The 22,656-nt window shown below is 39.3% G+C and overlaps 1 protein-coding gene across 10 annotated transcripts in view; it reads right to left on the reverse strand.

The window, feature by feature from the left end:
- The window catches only part of sema5ba (sema domain, seven thrombospondin repeats (type 1 and type 1-like), transmembrane domain (TM) and short cytoplasmic domain, (semaphorin) 5Ba), a 186,938-nt gene that overhangs the window by 21,026 nt on the left and 143,256 nt on the right, over window positions 1-22,656 (reverse strand). For all 10 annotated transcript variants that reach the window (XR_007898532.1, XM_051711049.1, XM_051711050.1 and 7 more), the window contains 5 exons: window positions 12,351-12,468; window positions 11,931-12,112; window positions 4,697-4,840; window positions 3,539-3,686; window positions 1,558-1,783 (listed from right to left, as the gene is read on the reverse strand). Coding sequence is in view for 9 of the 10 variants with exons in the window: in XM_051711049.1 (XP_051567009.1) it covers window positions 1,558-1,783; window positions 3,539-3,686; window positions 4,697-4,840; window positions 11,931-12,112; window positions 12,351-12,468 (818 nt within the window). In the remaining variant the exon portion in view is untranslated. The remainder of the gene's footprint in view (window positions 1-1,557; window positions 1,784-3,538; window positions 3,687-4,696; window positions 4,841-11,930; window positions 12,113-12,350; window positions 12,469-22,656) is intronic.

Here is a 22,656-nt window from a genome sequence, read left to right on the forward strand (position 1 = left end):
TAAATATTTCAGATTAATCCAAAAACAAAGCAAACTGTGCTGGGTCGCTTCGCATGTTGGTAAGATGATCTCTTGTTTAAATTTGCGGTTCTTGGCCAGAACAAGCTGCAAAGTGGATCAGACTTTATCAAAAGTCTGGCTAGATGAGACAATTGTGATCCAGATAATTCCAAGATGATCATGGTTTGTGGAAAGACACCACAAATACCCAATGGGAAATGGATTGAGACAGTTTGAGAAAGATGCCTTGTGGTTGAAGTTCTTCTGGATCTGGGTTCATACTTCTGCAAAAACTGTTAATCCTAATAGTTTACACTGGTAAAGAAACCAACAAACACTCTTGAATAATTTAACTTTTGAACCTGCAATCCATGGTAATCACTTCCAGCAAATAGCTAACCACTGATCGTTTTACCCAACTTGGGATTCAAATGTCCACTGAGCTCAAATCTAGGTTGCTGCTTGGGTAAGGCCACTAAATACATTCTACTAATACATATATGACAGTTTTACAGGGTGACAGCCATAATGTCTTATATCATTTTGTTTCTCACAGAATGGTTTTTAGCCCATTGACTCTTTTAGTCTTTAATTTATTGGAATGCCATTTCCAAGAGTGGCCTTTTCCTGAGTTAATCAAGGTTAGCTAAGAAGACACCATGTCATGCTGTGTTTTACAACTTTTGTGACAGAACATTCTGGTCACAGCAACCTACGCAAGGTGAATTCTAACACTCTGCTACACCTAATGCATTCCATGTGCACTGTCGAGCGGTTGACCTCCCCGATTTCAGACAGGGAGTTACAGTTAATCAATATGGCGGCTGACATGCATAAAGCGAGTACCGAACTATGACCCTGAACTGTCAGTGAGGCGGCATTATCGGCTACAAACAGTATGCTTCATATTTACAGTACATGCACATAAACACTACGTCCACTCAGGAAATAATGACTAATTTTATATATTTCGTTTTTGTTTCATGGCGGGCAGGACTTTGTTCTTACACCCCAAAATTGTGGAACTCGCTACCAAGTGATATAAAAGAGGCACCGATTCTCTATATCCAATCTCATTTTTATTTTATTTTTTGCATTTATTTTGTATTATTAATGTTATTTTTAATATACATGTTTATACAGCAAATATTTTATATCTTGTTTTTACTTCATAAAGCAACTTCAGAAGCTACTGTATTTTTAAAGGTGTTTTATTAAAACAAAGTATACTTTATTATTATTATTATATAAAAACTCAGCATTTCAAGCCAGGAAATGGAGACAATGCACAACACTCACATACCACTCTGTATTCTACTAAAGTCTGGTCTGTGAATGGCCCGTGAAGAATTAGCACTTTAGCACTTTTGCTGCAGTGCCGTTTGGATTGCTTTTGTGGAAAGTCTCTAGAGAGTTGCTATAAAGAGCTGCTCATTGGAATAATGTGTCAATATGCCCCTCTTTCCCCACAATGTGTCTCTGTATCCTTTCAGAGTAGGTTGCGGCTACACTTAATGCTCATTTAGGTGCATGTACAAAAATAATCTATACACTCACAGTCTGTTTCGCAGGTTACAATCCCATCATTTGGACAGAAGCGCGTCTCCACCTTGCGTTTGCCCAGCTGGAGCTCATGAGGGTCAGCCAGTTGAGCCCGGCAGATGTAGCGTAACCTTTGCTCCTGCCGTGCCCCTCCCTGGGTGAAATTCAATGGTATCCAGGGAGTCCATGGGGTGTTTCGGCGTACCTCTGGACAGGACTCTAGGTTACATGCCTGGTACTCCTGCAATGGGGAGATGATTGACAAGAGAATAATCTGAAACCCTGATGACATCATCTATCATGCCTTCACAGGACAGCCACTTCACTTCCAAACAGGGTTGGGCAAAACACAGAATTTAAGCATTTAGTCCCTTTGAACTGCATTTATGAAATTCATCAGTGAAAGAATTAAAAAATGTTTACAATTCTTTTGGCAAAACATGAATAATTTACTCATTCATTTAGGCTAATTATGCTTATTTATTCCCTGATATGTAGACTGCATTTTTTCTCAACTGATTAAAAATATTTCTCAAAAAAATTAAAAAAGTTCAATACTGTCCTGAAATTGTAATGAACATTTAATACAGCCATCAAAACACATTTTAATTTTGCCATACAGCACCACAAAATGACCACCACATTACTTTCCAGTAACATAAAAATAAATATTGATATCAATATTTGAATCTTTTGATTGTATATTATCTCAAGCTATACTCACACCTGTACAACCCCAAGGGTAGTAATAAACGTGTTTTCACAATGGTCCCTTAAATGGTCCATTAGAAAGTTAATTATGAAGTATAATAAAAAAATATGGAAATACCCAATTTGTTGTGTGTGTGATACCAAGTAATTAGTAAGTCATAATGTACAGTTCCATCATAGAAACTCTGAGAAAGATTTAGCATGTTAATGTGGGTATGACATTTTGAAAAAAATCCAGCTTATCAGCAAAACTGAGCCATTTAAATGTTAGACAAAGAGTAAGACTCAGGTTGATTGTCTACCCAATAACAAGTCACAGCACCAATCAGTGAACACCATGCGAGCCGATTGGTTTAACGTCACATGTGAGTGAGCCGATTGGCTATCAGATAACAAGTCAAAGAACCTATCAGCTCGTGCCACACATAGTTGCATAGCTAAACTTTGGTCATTCCTTATCAAATTATTAATTTGTAATATAAAAAAATACAGATGTATTATTACACTTACAGCAGTTATTTGAATTTATTAGAAATTAATTGTATTGAATTTTATTTAAGTCAAATTTGAATTTCAAATTGCATCCTGTTTGTTGCCTCAATTTAAATTCAGGAATTAAATTATAATTTAACATTTATTCTCAATTCGATTCTGAATGGCGTTCAATACTCTTTCCTAAGATACACATGAAGCTCCATGTCATTCATGTGCCATCACCACGAACAGTTAATAACATTTAATGGCTCCTTGCTAGACACCCAGGGCGGTGTTACAGTTCTTTGCAAGGAACGTTAATTTGAGTCCTAATTAAGCTGATTAGATTTGAATTAATTGCAGCTCTTGAGAGAGTTGGAGAGCATACTTTGAGAGAAATAAAAACAGTATGATTTAAAAGTAAGAGAATAGGAGTATCTTTACAGAAACTGAATGCTGTTCCGATTGATTGATTGATTTTTCTTGATCTGAGTCTAGTAATCCTTTTAAATTACCATTAAATGGTAACATGGTAACAAATAACAATATTTCTGTACTTAAATTAAATGGATTTTGTACAGGAATGTATGTTTTTAGACAAAGATTTAGAATACATTTTGTGTAATGAATTCCTGCCATGATAAATGTTACTGAACCGAACTGCACAATGCCATAATACATTTTGTTGTAGCCTGATTTGTTGTTTACTCCTTGTAGCCTGATTTGTTGTTTACTCCTTGCCCCCCTATCAGGAGGCTTCAGTGCTACAGTGTCTGTGGTGTATAAGTGTGTGTATTTCAGGTGTACTTACAAGCGCACAACCTGGACAGCTATTTCCATTCTCACAGTTCCTGGAGCGAGAGTGCACCCCTCCCCCACACTCGGCACTGCACTTAGACCAGGGTGACCAGGATGACCAGAAGATGGGCTGGGGGCATGCAACCTTCTCATTGCAGAATCTGGTGAGAAGATAGAATGCATTTCACTGATATAAAGGGTCAAACTCTGTATGCGCTCAATTTCATAGGTTTGTTAACCTAATGGAGTCATATCTTGAGAAATCCAATTTTCTGTGATCTTTTGAAACAAAAGAGTTTAATGCACTGTGAAAACATACTGTAACTTTAATAACTCAAACTCCCTCACCAGTTTATTTATTAAAACTAAGCTGGACAAACATCTTGTTGCGAAATCTACTGATGCAAGACATAATATATTAACGAATAGCCACTTACATTTACACATCAATCACGCCTATTATGTTTTTAGAAACTTGTCCCGGGCAGTCACAGGGAAGTAATAAGAAGGAAGGGTAGATAGGTTTATTTCTACACCAGAAGAACTAAAAATGAGAGTAAAGTAAAAAGAAAGTCCATCAAGTCTTGTACTGTTTCTGGCTGTGTGTAGCACCTACTGCTCTGCACATCCTTTCAAATGACCCCAACATTAGGAAAGAGTGGCTAAAGTACATTTTTAACAAAGTTCCTGATCATTTAGTCTGATCTTAACAGTTCTTGTTAAACTTTTTAGCAAAGATTGTTTCTTAAATCTGTGACAATGTAATGCACGATTTGCAAAAAGGCTGTTATAGAAGGATGGGGCAGTGCAAATTATATTTGACCTGACAGCAAACCCACACCTCGTGTGTAAGTACTGCAAAGTGTTACTTCACATGTGAAGGCGGCATTTAAAGGCACAGCAGCAAAAAGAAACGTCAGGAAAAAAGTGCTGTTTAATAATAATAATAGGGTTAAAGAGAGGGTAGAAATGGTCACGATAAACTAAATTTATAAATGAGCCTCAGGGAGTAAAGAATTATATGACCCTTTAAAAGAAAGTATACTTTCCAGGGAAGATAAATCATTATGTTAAAGTGGATCATGGCTAATTTGAGACTACTTTTTTATATAATATAATCTGCATGAAATAATTGAAGGATGTGTTATTACAATAATGATTGTACTCTTACCTTTGTTCTCTGCTTTGCCCCACACACACTCGGCCTCCATGCCTGGGCGAAGGATTGTTACAGGATCGCTGGCGAACTTCAAACCCAATCTCACAGCTTGTGCTGCACTGGCCCCAGGATGACCAGGGTGTCCATCCACCATTCCTGCAGAAAAGAAAAAACGGCAAGGATCAGCAAGCCTTAGAGAGAAGTGATGTGCATTTTCTCATTTGGGGTATAGAAATAGTTTTTTATGCAGCAGCACTGACATATTTGATAAGGCTAATATGGTGTGATGGAAGAAGAGAAAAGCTTTGGTAGGGAACTCAAACATTCTCAATTTGATAAAGTGCTCTGATCCTGCAGTGCTTCTCGTGATGAGAGAACTGCCAATTCCTGTAAAAACACTATTCAGTTTCAGCACCTTGAATGTAGTCTTGCGTGATTGTACTGCAGACATAAAGATGATTGGTAGAAATGCTACACCAATGTAGCTGTAATGTTTGGGCAGGCTGACTGAAGACAGGACGAGACGAAGATGAAGTGAAGAACCCAAGTGCAGTTTATTTACAAGTGCAATAAATCCAAAAAACGTGAATCCAAAGAAAAACAAAACAGAATATAAACCAGAACATAAACTAGACTAGAGTATGACTTGACTTTAACATTACAAACAACTTTACACCAATAATACTCGACCAAGGACTATAGCAAACATGAGGGCTTAAATACAAGGACATGTGCAAACACATGACAGTGACGACCAATAACAAGACTAAACTAATAACAAGATAACAAGACTACTAAAACATAAACCAATGAAAAGACAAGACTGATAACAAGTTAACAAGACAATAAACCAATGAGAACAAGACACATTAACATGAGGGAAAGAGGATATCACATGACTAGACAAGGAAGTGAACTAATTTGAAAATAAAAGACCTGAAAACATGAACAACCCCCCCCCCCCCAGGTGGTGCTGCAGGCCCGGTAAACCATGGCAGAACAGGCAGAACTACAGAAAGCCATTATGGAGCAGGCGAAGGGCCCAGAGACCGGCGTGGACCAGGAGACCAGGGCGGAGCCAGTGGCCAGAGAAGTGGCTCCAGGAAGAGAGTGGGGTTCGGCGGTTTGGGTGGCAGCTCAAGGAAGGGGGCAGGGTCCAGTAGAGTCACAGGAGGTAGAGACTCAGGGGTGAAGCCGCAGGAGGCGGAGGATCAGAAGGCAGAGCTGAAGGAGGCGGAGGCTCAGAGGGTGAAGCCGAAAGAGAAGGAGGATTCGGGGGTGTAGCCACAGGAGGCAGAGCCCCAGGAGGCTCAGGAGATGGAGCTACTGGAAGCAAGGGCTCAGCGTCATCGCATCTAGGGATTCAGAGGGCTCAGATATCAGAGCAGCTAGGGACTCAGAGAGCAAGGCACTAGGGGACTCAGAGAGCAAGGCACTAGAGGACTCAGAGAGCAAGGCACTAGGGGACTCAAAAGTCAGGGCACTAGGGAGCAAGGCACTAGGGGTCAAGGTAGCTGGGAGCTCAAGCAACAAGGTAACATGGATCTCAGGGAGAGCAGCACTAGAGGGCAAGTTACAAAAGGAGTCAGGGAGCATGGCACTGGGAAACATAGCACTGGGGAACCAGGTACTGGGGAGCATGGAAAAGGGAAGCATAGCACTGGAGAGCCTGGAAGACTCGAGGGGCAGAGCTATGGGAAACTCAAGGGGCAGAGCCATGGGAAACTCAAGGGGCAGAGCCATGGGACTTGACTCGAGGGGCGGAGTCGTGGAAGACAGACTTTGGGGAAACTGGACAGGACTGGGGAACCGAAGAGGCTCGGGGAACTGGACAGGCTCATCGACAGCCTCGAGGAACTGGAAAGGCTCGTCGACAGCCTCTGGGAACAGGACAGGCTCATTGATGACCACTGTAGTCAGGGTCGCTGGCAGCAACTGGAAAACAGCCTCTGTGGCCGTGAGCACAGGCAGTGTCAGGGAAACAACCTCCAAGTTCGTGAACACTGGCAGTGACAGGGGAATGACCTCCGTGGTCATGAGCACCGGCAGTGATGGGCACAAATACATGAAAATGTATTTAAAATAAAAATACAAAATACCTCAGTTTAAATATATCAAAATAAAATAACAAATACTGTTTGGAAAAAGATTTATCAAAATAAAATACAGTATTTTGTAACTTGAAAATACACAAAACACATGTAAAATTTTCCATTCATTGAAGTACCATTATTAGGTATTATATAAGCATATGTTTACCTTATATAAAATAATATAAGACCTAACTATTAAATGTAAAAGGTTTTACACATTTATAATCACATTGTGGAAAGATCTGGCAAGAAATGTTTTTCTTTTAATAGTCTGTCATGATATGACTTTAGATATGTCATACAAACAAACTTGTTGACTCCAAAGATCAATAAGCTTCTCATCCAAATGCAGGTTCAGTCGGCTTTTGCAAGGTTATATTTTCAAATGGACCAAAACTGGAAAATTTAAGTTGTAGTTATTTTTATCTGTCATTAGTTGCTTTTGTTTTATTTCTGCATTTAAAAGTACCTGTTCTCACATTCATGGAGCTCTCTCTCTCTCTCTCTCTCTTCCTGTGCCTTTTCTGTCGCAACACAAAAGAAGTGATCGTGGAGAAGTACTTTTCCTTGTGAAAGTGTGTGATTGTTTATTTATCCAATCGAGGCTTGTCGTAGAATGCATGTCAACATGCAGCTTTCAGTGAGTAAAGAAATGCATCCAATAAAAACACATTTTTAACTTGGGTCATTTTAGTGCACGAAAAAAACTTGGTGACAGAATCTGTGTGTGATGAAAACATTCACATCAGATTGACATCTTGTCAGTTCTTCAGTAAAAGAAGCAGCTCATTATTCACTTAACCAGGACAAAAGACCCCGCCTCTGTGACAGAATGATTTTTTTCAAACAAAATCAGATGTGTTTTTTCAGTCTTTGAAGCCATTAAATCAACAGGGAGTCTCGACAGTCAAGTGATTAACACCTCCTGCTGAGAGACGCTAATGCATGCTCTGTCTCCCTCTGCCTGGCCAGTGATTATATTAATGAAGCTTACACCTGAAAATCATTGGAAAAATCAGCTAGTGAGATGGCGCCTTAACACCAACAACCGATTAGCTAGCGAGACTGACTAGCTAGCACTAATGTCCAGTGCTAGTGCTAATGCTATTTTCACCTTGCCAGTGCTCTTTTATTACTTCATGTTAACTGAAGGCAAATCTGAATTTCCATTTTAGCTTGTTAGCTAGCGATCTAGCAAACGATAACTAGTGAACTCGCTAACAATAGTTAGACTAGCTCGTTAGCTTGCTGCTGACAAGTTTTGATTTCGTCACTTTTGACACATTGCATTGGCTGGCGAGAAGTAGTGATGGTCATTTTGTCTACTCGAGTACTTGAGGGGCAATGACATGTACATAACTGTATATATATTAGTATGTCTGACAAATGTATTTGGCTGCTGCATTGCATTTTGTTGTTCCAGTGTATCATCTATTCATTATTATAGGCTGTTATAAAATAATCTGCTACACAATGTACAAAAGATTACATAATCAAAATATAATGCATCATATTTTGTCATTATGGGAAGATTCGCTGCCCAACTCAATGAAAGAATGTGCACAACAGGCATCTGTCTGTTCTTGCTTCAGGTTACCGTAATAATCTTAGTAAGCATGCACCAGTATTTTTAGTGATTGTCTGAACAGTCCATTTTCAAATCACGGTTGGCTTAACAGGAGACGCCATAACCATCACGTTTTTAATTTGCATGTCAAGTTCAAGTTCAGTTTTGAAGATGCTGCATTCTGTTTCATTTAGCTGCAATCTGTCTAGCTGTTTGAAACACTTGCCTGCTATATATGCACTGCTTCAGTGCTTTGAGTCCACTGCCACACGCCTGTTGAGTGTGTGTGTGTGTGTCTCCCAAGTGTTCGCTCCTGTGGGTAAAGCCGCAATGCTCCGTATTGTTGTTGTTGCTGTGATGATTCATGAAGCGTTCCATTCAACTCTGAGAGTTGGAATTTCCACCTTTCAACTGGGGAAAGTGCAATGGAATGACACATTATGTCAGACTTCTAACTTGGAAACTAGTGCGGAAATCTTCAACTCCCATTTCGTTGAGATGCAGGTGTGTGTTATGTCACAAACATTTCAACACCCAGGGCAGGAAGGTTTACAGTCAGTGACAAAAGTTCACTTTTATTAAATAATATCCATTATCGAGTCAAAGTTCTTACATTTAAAGGATAATAAAATGTGTTTAGCAAACGTTTTGCAGAGTCAGGTGTTCAAAACATGGTTAATTACACTCTCTTTTGATTATCGTAACAATAGCATTGTAGCGTTGTACATAAGTTTGGTTGCTATAAGACATCTCTGACAATCAATGTTCCCCTCAAAATCACAATGTAATCAATCTCAAAATTAAAAATAAGCACCCTCTTTGACACGTTTGTGTTAAGTTGTCAGGTAATTGTCACTGAATTTTGAATTAAGTGAAAAGTCATATCATGCATGATCACCATCGATCATCATTTTCATGATCGATCATTGCTGCCATGTCCGAGTACCCGAGTACTCATGCCCATCCCTAGCGAGAAGTATCATAGCTACCTTAATATTTTAATGGAAATTAAATAACAGTTGCCAGCAATTATTATGTTTTTTGCAACAAGAAGAATCGACCATAACTCCTCACCTTATCTTACTACATATTTCCTTGCAGGAACGCAGAAAATTTGCTCAACCAATGCTAGATGGAGCCGTTCTCTCTGATATCTGCAGTTCACGTGCAAGAAAGTTGGGGTTGAACTAGTTTCAGTGTGACTATGACTGAACTAGTTGATTCAGGAGATCAGCAGCCCAATAAAGAGGCTGACTGGAATAAAGTATTTTATGCATTTTGAAAATACACTAAAACCAACTTAAATGTATTTAGATTCAAATTACATTTGATTTTTTTCAAAGACTTTAAAATACAAAGTACAAAATAGTATTTTGTGTTTCAAATACATATTTGAAATACATGTATCTGATATACTGTCCATCCCTGGTGACAGAGGAACGCCTCCATGGCTGTGAACACTGGCAGTGACAGGGGAACTTCCTCCGTGGTCATGAGCACGGGCAGTGACAGGGGAACAGAAGCCCTTTTCCTCCTACTGCTCCTCTTCTGGACAGCTGGGAGCACTGCTGTGAGAATGGCCTCCATAGTCGAGGACGCTGGCACTGGGACGGACGAGGCTTCAGGCGCTGGCTCTGGGACGGATGAGGCTTCAGGCGCTGGCTCTGGGATGGACGAGGCTTCAGGCACTGGCTCTGGGACGGATGAGGCTTCAGGCACTGGCTCTGGGATGGACGAGGCTTCAGGCACTGGCTCTGGGACAGCAGAGGCTTCAGGAACTGGCTCTTTGACCGTGGCAGGCGTGGGCGCTGGCTCGTTGACTGTGGCAGGCGTGGGCGCTGGCTCATTGACCGTGGCAGGTGTGGGTGCTGGCTCATTGACTGTGGCAGGCGTGGGCGCTGGCTCATTGACCGTGGCAGGCATGGGCGCTGGCTCATTGACCGTGGCAGGCGTGGGCGCTGGCTCATTGACTGTGGCAGGCGTGGTCGCTGGCTCCGATTTGTCGGCCACACCACAAGGGTTGATTTTCTCGTCAGCCACTTCCACAGTAAACAGCGAACCACTGAGGCATAGGGCATAGTTGATGTATTGTTCCAGAGTCCAAGGAATTTTGCTCCCGGACATCAGGAAACACAGAGACTCATTTAAACCAAAGCGAAAGAAGCCTTTGAGGGCAACCTCATTAAAATTCGCAAGTTAACAAAGTCCACAAAAATCCGATACATAATCCTCAAGGGGACGATTCCCCTGACGTAGGCGCAAGAGTTTGACTGCTGGGTTCATAACTGTCGGTCGAGTATTCTGTAATGTTCGGGCAGGCTGACTGAAGACAGGACGAGACGAAGATGAAGTGAAGAACCCAAGTGCAGTTTATTTACAAGTGCAATAAATCCCCAAAACACGTGAATAAAATAAATAAAAAAAAACAAGTATATAAACTAGACTAAAGTTTGACTTGACATCCATTAACAAGACTAAACTAATAACAAGATAACAAGACTACTAAAACATGAACCAATGATAAGACAAGACTGATTACAAATTAACAAGACAATAAACCAATGAGAACAAGACACACGTACATGAGGGTAACAGGAGATCACATGACTAGACTAGGAAGTGAAATAATTTCAAAATAAAAGACCTGAAAACATGAACATGAATCTAAACATGAAACAAGAACACACAAATATGTTACAGTAGCAAACTTTGTCTTCATAACAAGGAAATTCTTCAATTCAAAAAGAAAGTACATGTGTTTTCTAGCTGAAGTCCTTAAGCTGCTATGTTCATCATTATATTACACAGCCTTCCTTTTATCTCCATTAATGGGTAGTTGTAATATAACATGTCCATTAACCTTTTTTTATTAAACAAAGATTGTAGGTTAAAATGTATATTCTGTATATGTAAAGGAAAAGTGGTCACCATTTGAACCATTAAGTTTTTCACCATTTTTTAAAAATATTTATTTCCTTTACTGGTTCTTATTAAAATGGTACTGTGTTGTGAGTCATTTAAAAAATGGTAAAAGAACAAATATTCCATGTGGTCTCTCAATTAATATGAGGTCATGAAACTGCCTATATAATAATTACAGAAGAATTGGAAAATATATTGTTTAAATATGTTTTAGAAGAAGTAAAGCATATTGCACCACAGCATACAGACACAACTGCCTACATTTTTGTGTTAACAAATCCTATATTTTTGTATTGTTTATTTTTGGCATGGGAGAGGAAATTACATTCAAATTTTTAAATTAAAGACCCCAATAATTTAAATTATACGCTTAAAACTAAGAATTTAAAACTTAAAATCTCTTTTGGGAAACCGACCAGGAATATTGACGACTCATCCTGCAATGCACAGATTGTTGTCCAATCAAATGCTCTCTAGATGTACAGTAACTAAAGACTATTGGCTATTTAAAAATAAGGAACAACCCCTTCAATGTGCCTGCCCAAACATCCCGTTTCAATGGGCAATTCATGAACACATGAAATAAAACTGGACTCGCCAAGCAATTTCATGGGGTAGTCTTTCACTTTTTACATTGTACACTTGGTTGAGCAAAAATACTTGCCTTGAACAGTTGGAAACCTCAATGGTGGGACCCTCGCAGTTTTTACCTCCACAGCGAGGAGGTGGGCTATCACAAACGCGTGATCGACAAAGACACGTACTGGTGCAGTCGCTATCATTGTGGCTGCAGGGTTGCCATGGAGCCCAGGGCCCATATGCACCATCTGCGGTTTGATTCCTCAGCTGGAATGAATGAGAAAATGTGTCTGAATTTGAAGGTTGAGTGCATACAGAATAGCAACCCTAAAAAATAATGACCACAAAGCAGCTGCCTCAAAGTGATGTCATCAATCATGCAGCATAGCAGCCTTCACGCAAGAGAGATATCAAAGCTGCAGTGGGAGTGCCATGGAGACAATGGACAGGTGTCTAAACTTCAGTCATGCATGGAGCAGAGACTGTTGTGGACTCTGGTTCTTACAGGGCATGCAGTGATGTTCTGGAACCACTGGCTCATGTTGGAGCTGTCCTCTATAGTGGTGCAACGGCGCTGCTTTCGGTCCCAGCCACAGTATGGGTCTCTGGCATCCAAACACATCCTAAAATTTAAAAGAAAGAGAGTGAAAAACAAAAAGGGAGAGACAGAAAGAAATATGGGGTGGGGGAGGGGATTTCCCTCTGAGCTGCTCCTGTGCATTGTTGTGCACTTCTGATATTGCTTCCACACAGACCAGTGCAGAAGGCAGACTATAGATAGATAGACAAATAGACAGATAGATAGATAGATAGATAGATAGATAGATACTGTGTGTATAGATACAAACACACACACACACACACACACAGATACATATACTGTCCCATTGAAATACCAATTATTCAGGAAACTAGGACCACATCCTATAACATTAAATATAGAGTGTATTTTGTACTGTGTTGTTCCATATATAGTGTGTGTATATATATATATATATATATACACACACACACACACACACACACTGGATATAAAGAAAGTAAACAACCTATGGATGAATGGATGGATTGGGGCGGTGTGTTAGTAAGCACCAGCAGACTCACCACCTTCCCTTTAACTTAAAAGGCATGTTTTTTGGCACAAGCGTATCAGTTTGTTTGAGCTGGCCCTCTGGCACTCCAGCCTCAAGGTTGAGGAAACACACAGAGTGTTGATACAGTGTGGCGTGCCAAGATTAATTCTTGCCGAGGAGAGAACTGGAGCCGGGCTGAGTGCTAAACCACTCCAATGGTTTAAACCTGTCAGGAACATCCAGGCACAAGGGTAATATTGCTCCCCCCCCCAAAAAAATGAAAATTCAGATTTATCTAATGACCCTCATGTTGTTCAATACCTATATTCTATTTTTATGGAACACAAATGGAGATATTGTGTGATCTGTACAAGCTGTTTTTTTTTTCATCCCTTTTAATAAAACCAACTGAGGAGCAGAAACTGCATGCAAACTTCAGTGGTTCTTGTGTGTATTGTGAATGTGCCAGGTTAGAATGTGTGGAAACAAAAACAAAATTTCATATTTTGAAGTGATCAGATTTTTTTTGTAAACTATCCCTTTTAAACACAAAATAGTTGCATTTTTATTTGTACATACTGAGGAAATCACAATTTATTGTCATCCTTGTAAAATGTGGAATGGACTACAAACATAGATCCTTAACAAGACAGAAACTTAAGTCTGCAGTACAGTATGGAGAGTTAAGATAATGTTATTGATGCCCTTGCTACTCTCACAGGAAGGATCCCAGCAAAAGGTGTGACTCTCTCCATGGCATTTGTCAATGATATCCTTAATATACTCATTAAAACCATGCTCAATAATTAATGAGGCTTTGTAAGGCGTAAAACTTAAGGTTTATTGCCGTATGTGATTTACATCTATTGAAAAATTTATTTTAGACCTTACAGCTGAGCTTATTTCACACACCTTGCGTCTGCAGCACATAATCGTAACAGCAGCACAACTGCAACAGCAGGCACGAGCTGAGCTTTCACACTGGCAACATTTCTGCAGCATAATAGTCCTATGACTCTATTTCTGGGTTACCACATTGAGTATTTCCTTAAATAACAGCCATAAATTATGAAGTGGTTATTAGTAGTAGGCCTTTAAGAACTGTAATAAACTTGATCGCCATGGAATTTAATTTACATGAGGAGGGGGATCACATTTACATCCCAATGGTAATGAATGCACACTGAATCCAAACCCCAAAGTGCAGAGCATTAACTGTACTTTGCACTTTAAATCGTCTGGGTTCAGTCAGACTTTCTGAAAAGAAAGTGCGGTTTGTGTGCCTGTCACTGCATGCCCATCAAGCACTGCAGGCGTCTTTATTTAAAAATGGGTAAGCAGTTCACTCCATTATTTTGTATTGCTTCATAAAAGCCTATATTGCAAAAAGTTTGGAGTTCAGCATGCAACGTGCAGCCAAAACAGGCTGAGCACCAAAACACTTTCCATGTTAGTTCCTAAATATATGGGAAATAATTTTTCTTGGTTAAAATGCAACAGAAAAAAAGAGAGAAAAACACAGTAAATTTGTTGACATTCTCTTAACGTGCTCAGTGCAGCAATGTGGTTAACGCAAGTAACTGCTGTAATAAATGAATCCAGCCAATTAAAAGCTTGTGAGAGTGGAAAGAATAATGATATCTTCCTTGTGCAAATCTAAGGGCCAATTACCCCCAGTTACCGGGGGCAAAAAGACAAGCCCTCAGGGCACTGACCTGTGAGCACTACCCATTTAAACCAAAGGATTGCTGTGATTTAATTAATTACAGTAGAAAGATCCACTCCTGTGAAGCAAAGGCAGTGAAAGCCAGCCGTCCATGTAATCTCTTAAGACTATGAAAATGTGGTGGCGTGAAAGGAATGCTGATTTGACATTCTGGTTGGTGTTCAGCAGTAGCCTGTTTTACTGATGAGCTCAGGAGACATGGACATAGCCCTGGGGCATTGCCAGAACCCGACAGCTCTCTGGCCTCTGCCAGCTGACCTACTGAGCAAAAAAAACAAAAAAAAAACTCAATTAATGGCCTCCTAAAGGTATTTCTTTTCTACTGAGCTTTGCAATTTAGAGTCCAGAGAGAGAGAGAGACTTTCTCAGACTGAAAACTTCAAGCTGAGCACACTCTCTGAAAGAAAAGGACAACTACAGCAGAAAAACTCTGCGGTCTAGCCTTCTACCCAGTCACATAGCTTATCTATTATAAAAATAGGCTGTTGTAAAAAAAAAAAAAATTAGCGCACTTGTGGGCCTGTTCATAGAATTGCACCTTAATTCAAGGAGAAAGTGTGTGTGTGGCAAAGGTGTGAGAGAGTGATAGCTAAAGCAAAAGTAACACTAGCTGACACAACTCATATGGCTGTATAATTTAACTTGATTTCCTCACAGCGCACTATCTCAGGAGTAAAGCCACAAAATATTGCTTGTAAAAGTTTAAGTAGTGCACAAAACACAGTAACCCATAAAACAATGTGGCGAGGCAACAGACAGAACAAGATAAATCTTTCTTTCACCCCGTCTGTTAAATGGATGTTTTAAAGTCATTGGGAGGGCTGTAAAAATACTGTCTGTTTTATAGGCCTTTAAAAAAAGATCAACAAAAGCAAATAGTTATTGCTATCCAAGTAATAGCAATTCATTACCTTTCTGTTGTAAACGAGGGCCAGGGTTTGTTTTTTTATAGACACACTATGAACTATGCTCAAAATCAACAAAATCAAGTTTTGTCTACTGTCACACATGTATATAAACACTATTATTATTGACTTTTAGGCATGTACCATATAATTCATGTTTTAACTGTAATATTCACTGTGAAAAAGAGCATAATAGCTCAAATATTCTGTATGCTTTTAACACAATTAATGAATTTATCTTGCCAATAAAGCTTGATATAAATTGAATCTGCCCATTTGATGCCAAATGTTTAATTACAGCATGTCCACTGATTTTATGGTATGCAAATATATACTTGTATCAAAGATTTATACCTGAAAAAAATTTACATTTTAACATGTACATAACTAAATAATTAAAATAAATGATAACTAATCAATTTCTTTGAGACAAAGTATAAAGTAAATATATTTAGTATTATATTTGAATGTTTGTATCATTACATACATTTTTTTTTTTAATGTGCCATGCACCATGCTAATCACGATTAATCACAGAAAACCTTGCAATTCATTTGTTACATTTTTTTTAGCGACTCACAGCCCTACTTATAATGTAAGTAAAGTTTTTTTGTGCCATAATTTTGTTTTTAATGATAATTTTCCACCTTCTCTGACTAATCAAACAATCAAACTGGATGTTTTTTGCTGCTATTTAAACACCAACTTTGCATATGAAATAAGAAATAGCATCAGGGACTTTGTTACAGATTTGTTACAAATAAACTTCAACCACTTCACTTTGGATTATTTGGAAAGATATGCAGAATTGTTGGTGCTACACAGTAGCAGAATCTGGCATAGGGCGGCAACTCTCTCTCCCTCACAGAGCTTGCATGATCGGGATGTGGAAAAGGTGCCCCGAACTGTGCCACCCCGCCCCGGCCCACGATGGGAGAAAGGTGCGCCGAACTGTGCCACCCCGCCCCCGGAAGATCAGATTGAGCCACCCCGCCCCCACAGAGAGCTCGCAAGATCGCGATGGGGAAAGGTGCCCTGAGTTGTTCCTGAGTTACTTCATTTCTATATTGACTGCCTAGTTATTTTTATTTAAAGGGATAGTTTACCCAAATATGAAAATTCTCTCATCATTTACTCACCCTCATGCCATTCCAGAAACATGGCTTTCTTTTGCAGATTATAAATGAATATTTTTAGAAGAATATTTCAGCTCTCTAAGTCCACAAAATGCAAGTGAATGTTGGCCAGAACTTTGCTCCAAAAAGCACATAAAAGTAATCCATAAGACTCCAGTTGTTAAATCTATATCTTCAGAAGCAACATGATAGATGTGGGTGAGAAACAGATCAATATTTAAGTCCCTTTTTACTCTAAATCTCCACTTACACTTTCAGACATGAAAGTGAAACTAAACAGGCATCTAATGTGACTTTCAGATGTGAAAGTGGAGATTTAGAGTATAAAAAGGACTTAAATATTGATCTGTTTCTCATGTTGTTGTTGATATTAAGGGGGGCGCCATGTTGGATCTCGCCTAGGGCAAAAAGTAAGCCAGAACCGCCACTGGTGCTACACAGCCAAGAACAGCACAATGTTTGGCGGACTTTCACACAGTTTGCTGTTATCGTTTACTCATTGTTTTAATAAATGATCATTTTGGACTGGGGAGACAGTTTTGAGTTCTGAAAGTTACAGTATGTTTTCATAGTAAATCAAACAATTTGATCACAAAAGATCAAGGAAAATTTGATTCCTCATGATATGACCCCTTTAATAACGTTTATTCTTTCTGCAGGAGGACAGAGTCAAACTGATGTCATACATTTCAGCTTGAGGACATTTCTACACAAACCCAATGCTGACAACTTAGCTTAGAGAGAGAGATAAGTTGGTCAGTCCGATCCTTTAATGGCTTCATCTCAGGAGAAGAAAAGATGCTATTTGTCAGAAGTTCAGGACAGCTGGGTTTGAGACATATTGCCTGTCTAAGTCAAGAACGGGAGAATGCACATGAGAAAAATGGCTTCAATTTTGGGACTCTGCCAGTGTACAGTCAGTTAAAAGCCACTGGTAAGAAATGTTCTCACCTTCTGATTGCTTTCACTCCCTTTCTCTCCTCACTCTGCAGCTCCTTCCGCTATTCAAGTGCAAGGCAGAGTGCTTAAACAAGCTGTGGAGCTGCAAACTCTCAAACACTGGGTTTTTAAGCACCATGTTGACAAGCTGGTGGCAACAAGAGTTGTAAATTGCTTAGGTCAGACTGGGCCTCTGAGATGACAATTTCTCACAGGCTGGCGATAAGGGCTCAGCCGCAGGTAAAGGACTGATGGTCTTTAGAATCTTGATTTATCTCCACATCACCAGGGCCAGTGGAATTTCATGATGTCACCCTGGAACAGCACCATGATGTATTACAGGGACAATTGTGCTGGAAAAACCTGGGGTTGAGTGCATTTAAAGCACACAATGGTGATGGTCGATGATTCACTCATTGCAAGAAACAAACTGGCAACCTTCTATTTTCCAGCTGAGCTCTGACAAATACACCCCTCTAGGGCTGAGCAATATATGTAATATTTGGGATATATTCTCACTGATTTTGGTGGTGATATAAAATTAACTAATAATGTGACTATTAAAGATTTTAATGCATTTTAATCTCATTAAGTTTACTAAAGAGACTGCCAGTCTATTTTCATGATTTATCATTTTCTCATGAGTTTGACAGCAATGCAAAGTTTAAGGAGTGTCAGACTTAAACTTAGAGTTGGTAGCACAATTAATTTCCATGAATCAGTTCAAACTCTCTGCTTTGATTAATCGAATAAAACATTATGTGTAGGTAAATATTGCTGTGTTTTTCTATGTTTTGTTAAATTTGTGCATGAAATCATATGAAAATAATTGAATATTACCATTCCTTGTGTTCATTTATTGAAAAACAGTGGAGAACATGCCTTGCATATTTTTTTACCTAGATTTTTGTTTTGTTTTAGTTCATGCTTTAAACATTTTGAATCTACTGTCCTTGGAAACCATTCTTGTTTGGTTGAAATGACGGATTCAATTATTTTAAAATATAGGCTGTATATACTGTATGTATATTGTAAAAAGGCTGAAAATATTGCATTTTTTTAGCTATTTCACCTAGCCCCACACCCCACCACCCACAAAAATCAGTGTTCCAAAAACTGAAACATGTATCGAGTGCTACAGCAAAAATCCTACAACAAATGGATACCTTCATCCCAAATTACTCCCTGATATAACTGAAGATCTTAGCTTGAATAAAGTACTTCTTTAGACATGGGCACATGGGAAAACTTCAACTGCCCCATCAGAAACTCTGGGAAAGAAAATCTGTAAAACACATTAGTGGTTTTTTGAGCAAAGCATGCGGTTTGGGCAGTTTACGGTATGCTCTGCCTATGGAAGTTACTGCAGAAGACTGTGGCGACGGGGGTGTAGTCGAGCGTTTGTCCGGAGAGAGGGAAAGCGGTAAGGGTGCAGACACCTGAGTGCTATAATGTCTAACACCTGTTTCTGACTGCAGTAAGCACTGGGGAGAGCGATAAAAAGGGGACCACGCCAGAGACGAGGCGGGGAGAGAGCTACCAGTCAGAAAGAGACTGTACTAAACCGTGACCTAATGAGTGTGATGCTGAAAAGCTTTTTTGAGTTTGTTGAATTAAAGTTATACCTTTGAGTTGAAGTCCCAAGTTTCCTGTGTCCTCCTTTCCCTCCCATCATTGAACGTTACAAAGACATTTTTAGCCTGATACCCACATTCATAATATCGCTCCAAGACTTCATCAACTCATCATCTAAACATCAACACATCGTCAAACCTGTCAACACCAACTGTGCAGCTCCAAATCACTACTCTGTTAAGAGTCTAATTAGGTGGGGGCCTGGGTAGCTCAGCGAGTATTGACGCAGACTACCACCCCTGGAGTCGTGAGTTCGAATCCATGGCGTGTTGAGTGACTCCAGCCAGGTCTCCTAAGCAACCAAATTGTCATTGTCAAAGAGTCATATGGGTTTGGGACATGAGGATGATTAAATGATGATAGAATTTTCACTTTTAGGTGACCCAAAAATAAGATCTGATTGGCATAAGATCTGACCTTCAGATCAAAGATTATGAGAAACATACAGTAAATACTGTCAAGTGTGTCCAAACTATCACCGGTATAGCAGGTACCTTAATCCCACCCACATTCTCACTGCTTGGCCTTGTTGAAGTCTCTGCCATGTGTCTTTACAAATGACCCAGCTCATTCCGACATCAACGTCCACATTCATTTCTAGCTTGAATCAGAATTGCTGTCTCTAATGGGTGCTAAGGAGGGCTGAAGTTTATCGATCTGGCTCAGACACTTGGCCCCTTTATAGCTCCTATCAAGCCATCAGCTGGCTGATCAAAGCAAATTAGTATTTTTAAAGGAGAGGCTAAGGCCCATGAACATTAGCAGAAAGCAGAGTTTAGAGGGATCAAACTTAATTTTAACATTGCTGGCGAGACAGAGCCACCAACAAGGGGGCCAATTTCCTTTCAGTCATAAATACACAGTTCTCCAAAGGCATGACTGGCGAGACTTCGGGAGCTTTCTTTTCGTCTCTTTTTTTTTTTTTTTCAGCTATAAAATGCTGCGAAGGAACGACGAGCCATGAAATTTTCAAAAGCCAGCTTTTTTGTTTTTTTTTTGTTGTTTTTTTTGCAAGTAATCATTGCTTTGATTCCTCATGACAAGGGCAAGATAGAATTTGTATGATTTTCTTTTTCAACACAAAATCTGTAAATATGAGTGTTTATCTTCATCAAAGTAATATTCCAGTTATAAATGTTTAATCATATAACATAATATCAACAAGAAAATTGCACATTATGACACGAATATCTTCCATTCATAATCACTGTAAGGCGATGTCCACATAAGCGCAAATCGTGAGATTCATCTGTGCAGAAGAGCAGTGCAGATACAAGTTAAGTTTAAGTTACAACCACAGATGTCACTAGAGAGCACAAAGTAAAACTTTATTTTGTCCACTTTTAGGCGTGCACAAGCGTATAGGTGGCCTCAAAGCTAAAAGACATGGACTAAAAGCCACAAAATGCCAATTTCGAATTCATGGGATGTTTAAATAAAATGTCTCAGGTGTGCTGCTGTATTGTGTATGAAGGTATGTGGTTCTAACTAGCTGTGCACTGGGTCTGGAGGAAATCAAAGGGAAATTCTAGATTAAGGACTCTCTTCACTGGTCTGCCCTTGGAGAGCTGTTTGATTGTTCCTCCCCGCTGGGTTTTAAATAGGGCTATGTCCGCTTCCGCTCCATCTCTCAAATCTCACCCACACCATACTTAGTATGCAACACCCTCAGCCTTCAGCATGTGCCCTTGTGTGTGCTTCTGTGTGTGAGAGAGTGTGCACGTATTGAGAGATGAAATCAAAGAGCTGACTAATCACCTGCTTGGAGTCAAATCTGTTTGCCCTCACAGAAAATCATTCACTTGCGATGGCACTCTTCCTCTTTCCTTTTAACCCCTCTTCCTTATTCAACCAGACACACACTAGCTCCTTCACCTTCATGCATGGGGTGTAGAGAGCGGACAGAGCACTCTGTGTCCCTCTGGCAAATTGAGCCTGACTTTCGTCCCCACCCCAGCGTGTGGAGTGGAAAGTTGATGGAGAGCTTTGATAAAATACACAAGGGCTGTCAGACGGCAGTCCTCTTACCGCTTCACTCACCCATGAGGAGAACTTTTTTTTTTCCCAATGACAGATCAAGGGTGTAATTCAGCAAAGGCTGGGTAACAAGAGCTCTTACCAAACTGAAAGAGGCCATTCACACACCTGAAGCTAGGCTGATGTCATCCAACACCTTCAGTTTAATGAGAAAGCATGCATTGTTCCTCAAATCAAAAAAGAGCCTGGAATGCATGTGCATGAAGTTGTCCTGCTAATGTCTGACTATTAAGCCTAATTTATACAATGGAAGAAGATGCAAACATTTATTACCCTGAACGAACTAAAGCATAGGTAGACAAAGTCTGTGTTTACACTACGCACAATGTCATTTTAAAATGAGTTTGTTGAGGAAAATAAATAAAGAACTTCACTTCCAAATCACACCCTTGAGAGTTTTAACTAATCATCAACACTCATCCACAAGCCTCCTAGGTCAAGAGTTTTCCTAGGTCAATCATTTTTGGGGATGTACACGAACAGGAGAAATATCACCAAATGAACACCTTAGCAGCACAAAAACATCAGTGCAAAATTTTTAGGGGAACTAAAAGAAGCCTAGCAGAGACCTGGCGATATGATAATATATTGATATCTGGGTGACATAAAGGAATAGCGTACCTTGGTTCCAGCATGTTTTATCACAACACACAAACTTATGAAGTCTAACTCTATAAAATATATTTACAGAGATCCTTACAAATGAAACAAGTTATAGATTTATATTCTAAGGTTTATATTCTGAGTTTGTATTATGGTTAAAAATAAATCATTTTGATGAAGTATTGCAAAGTTAAATATTGTGTGATATATATATATATATATATATGTATATGATATATATATATATATATGTAGTATATGTATATATATATATGTATATGTATATATATATATATATATATATATATATATATATATATATATATACAGGTGCATCTCAATAAATTAGAATGTCGTGGAAAAGTTCATTTATTTCAGTAATACAACTCAAACTGTGAAACTCGTGTATTAAATAAATTCAATGCACACAGACTGAAGTAGTTTAAGTCTTTGGTTCTTTTAACTGTGATGATTTTGGCTCACATTTAACAAAAACTCACCAATTCACTATCTCAAAAAATTAGAATATGGTGACATACCAATCTGCTAATCAACTCAAAACACCTGCAAAGGTTTCCTGAGCCTTCAAAATGGTCTCTCAGTTTGGTTCACTAGGCTACACAATCATGGGGAAGACTGCTGATCTGACAGTTGTCCAGAAGACAATCATTGACACCCTTCACAAGGAGGGTAAGCCACAAACATTCATTGCCAAAGAAGCTGGCTGTTCACAGAGTGCTGTATCCAAGCATGTTAA

The sequence above is a fragment of the Myxocyprinus asiaticus genome, chromosome 11 (assembly GCF_019703515.2).
Source record: "Myxocyprinus asiaticus isolate MX2 ecotype Aquarium Trade chromosome 11, UBuf_Myxa_2, whole genome shotgun sequence".
NCBI lineage: Eukaryota > Metazoa > Chordata > Actinopteri > Cypriniformes > Catostomidae > Myxocyprinus > Myxocyprinus asiaticus.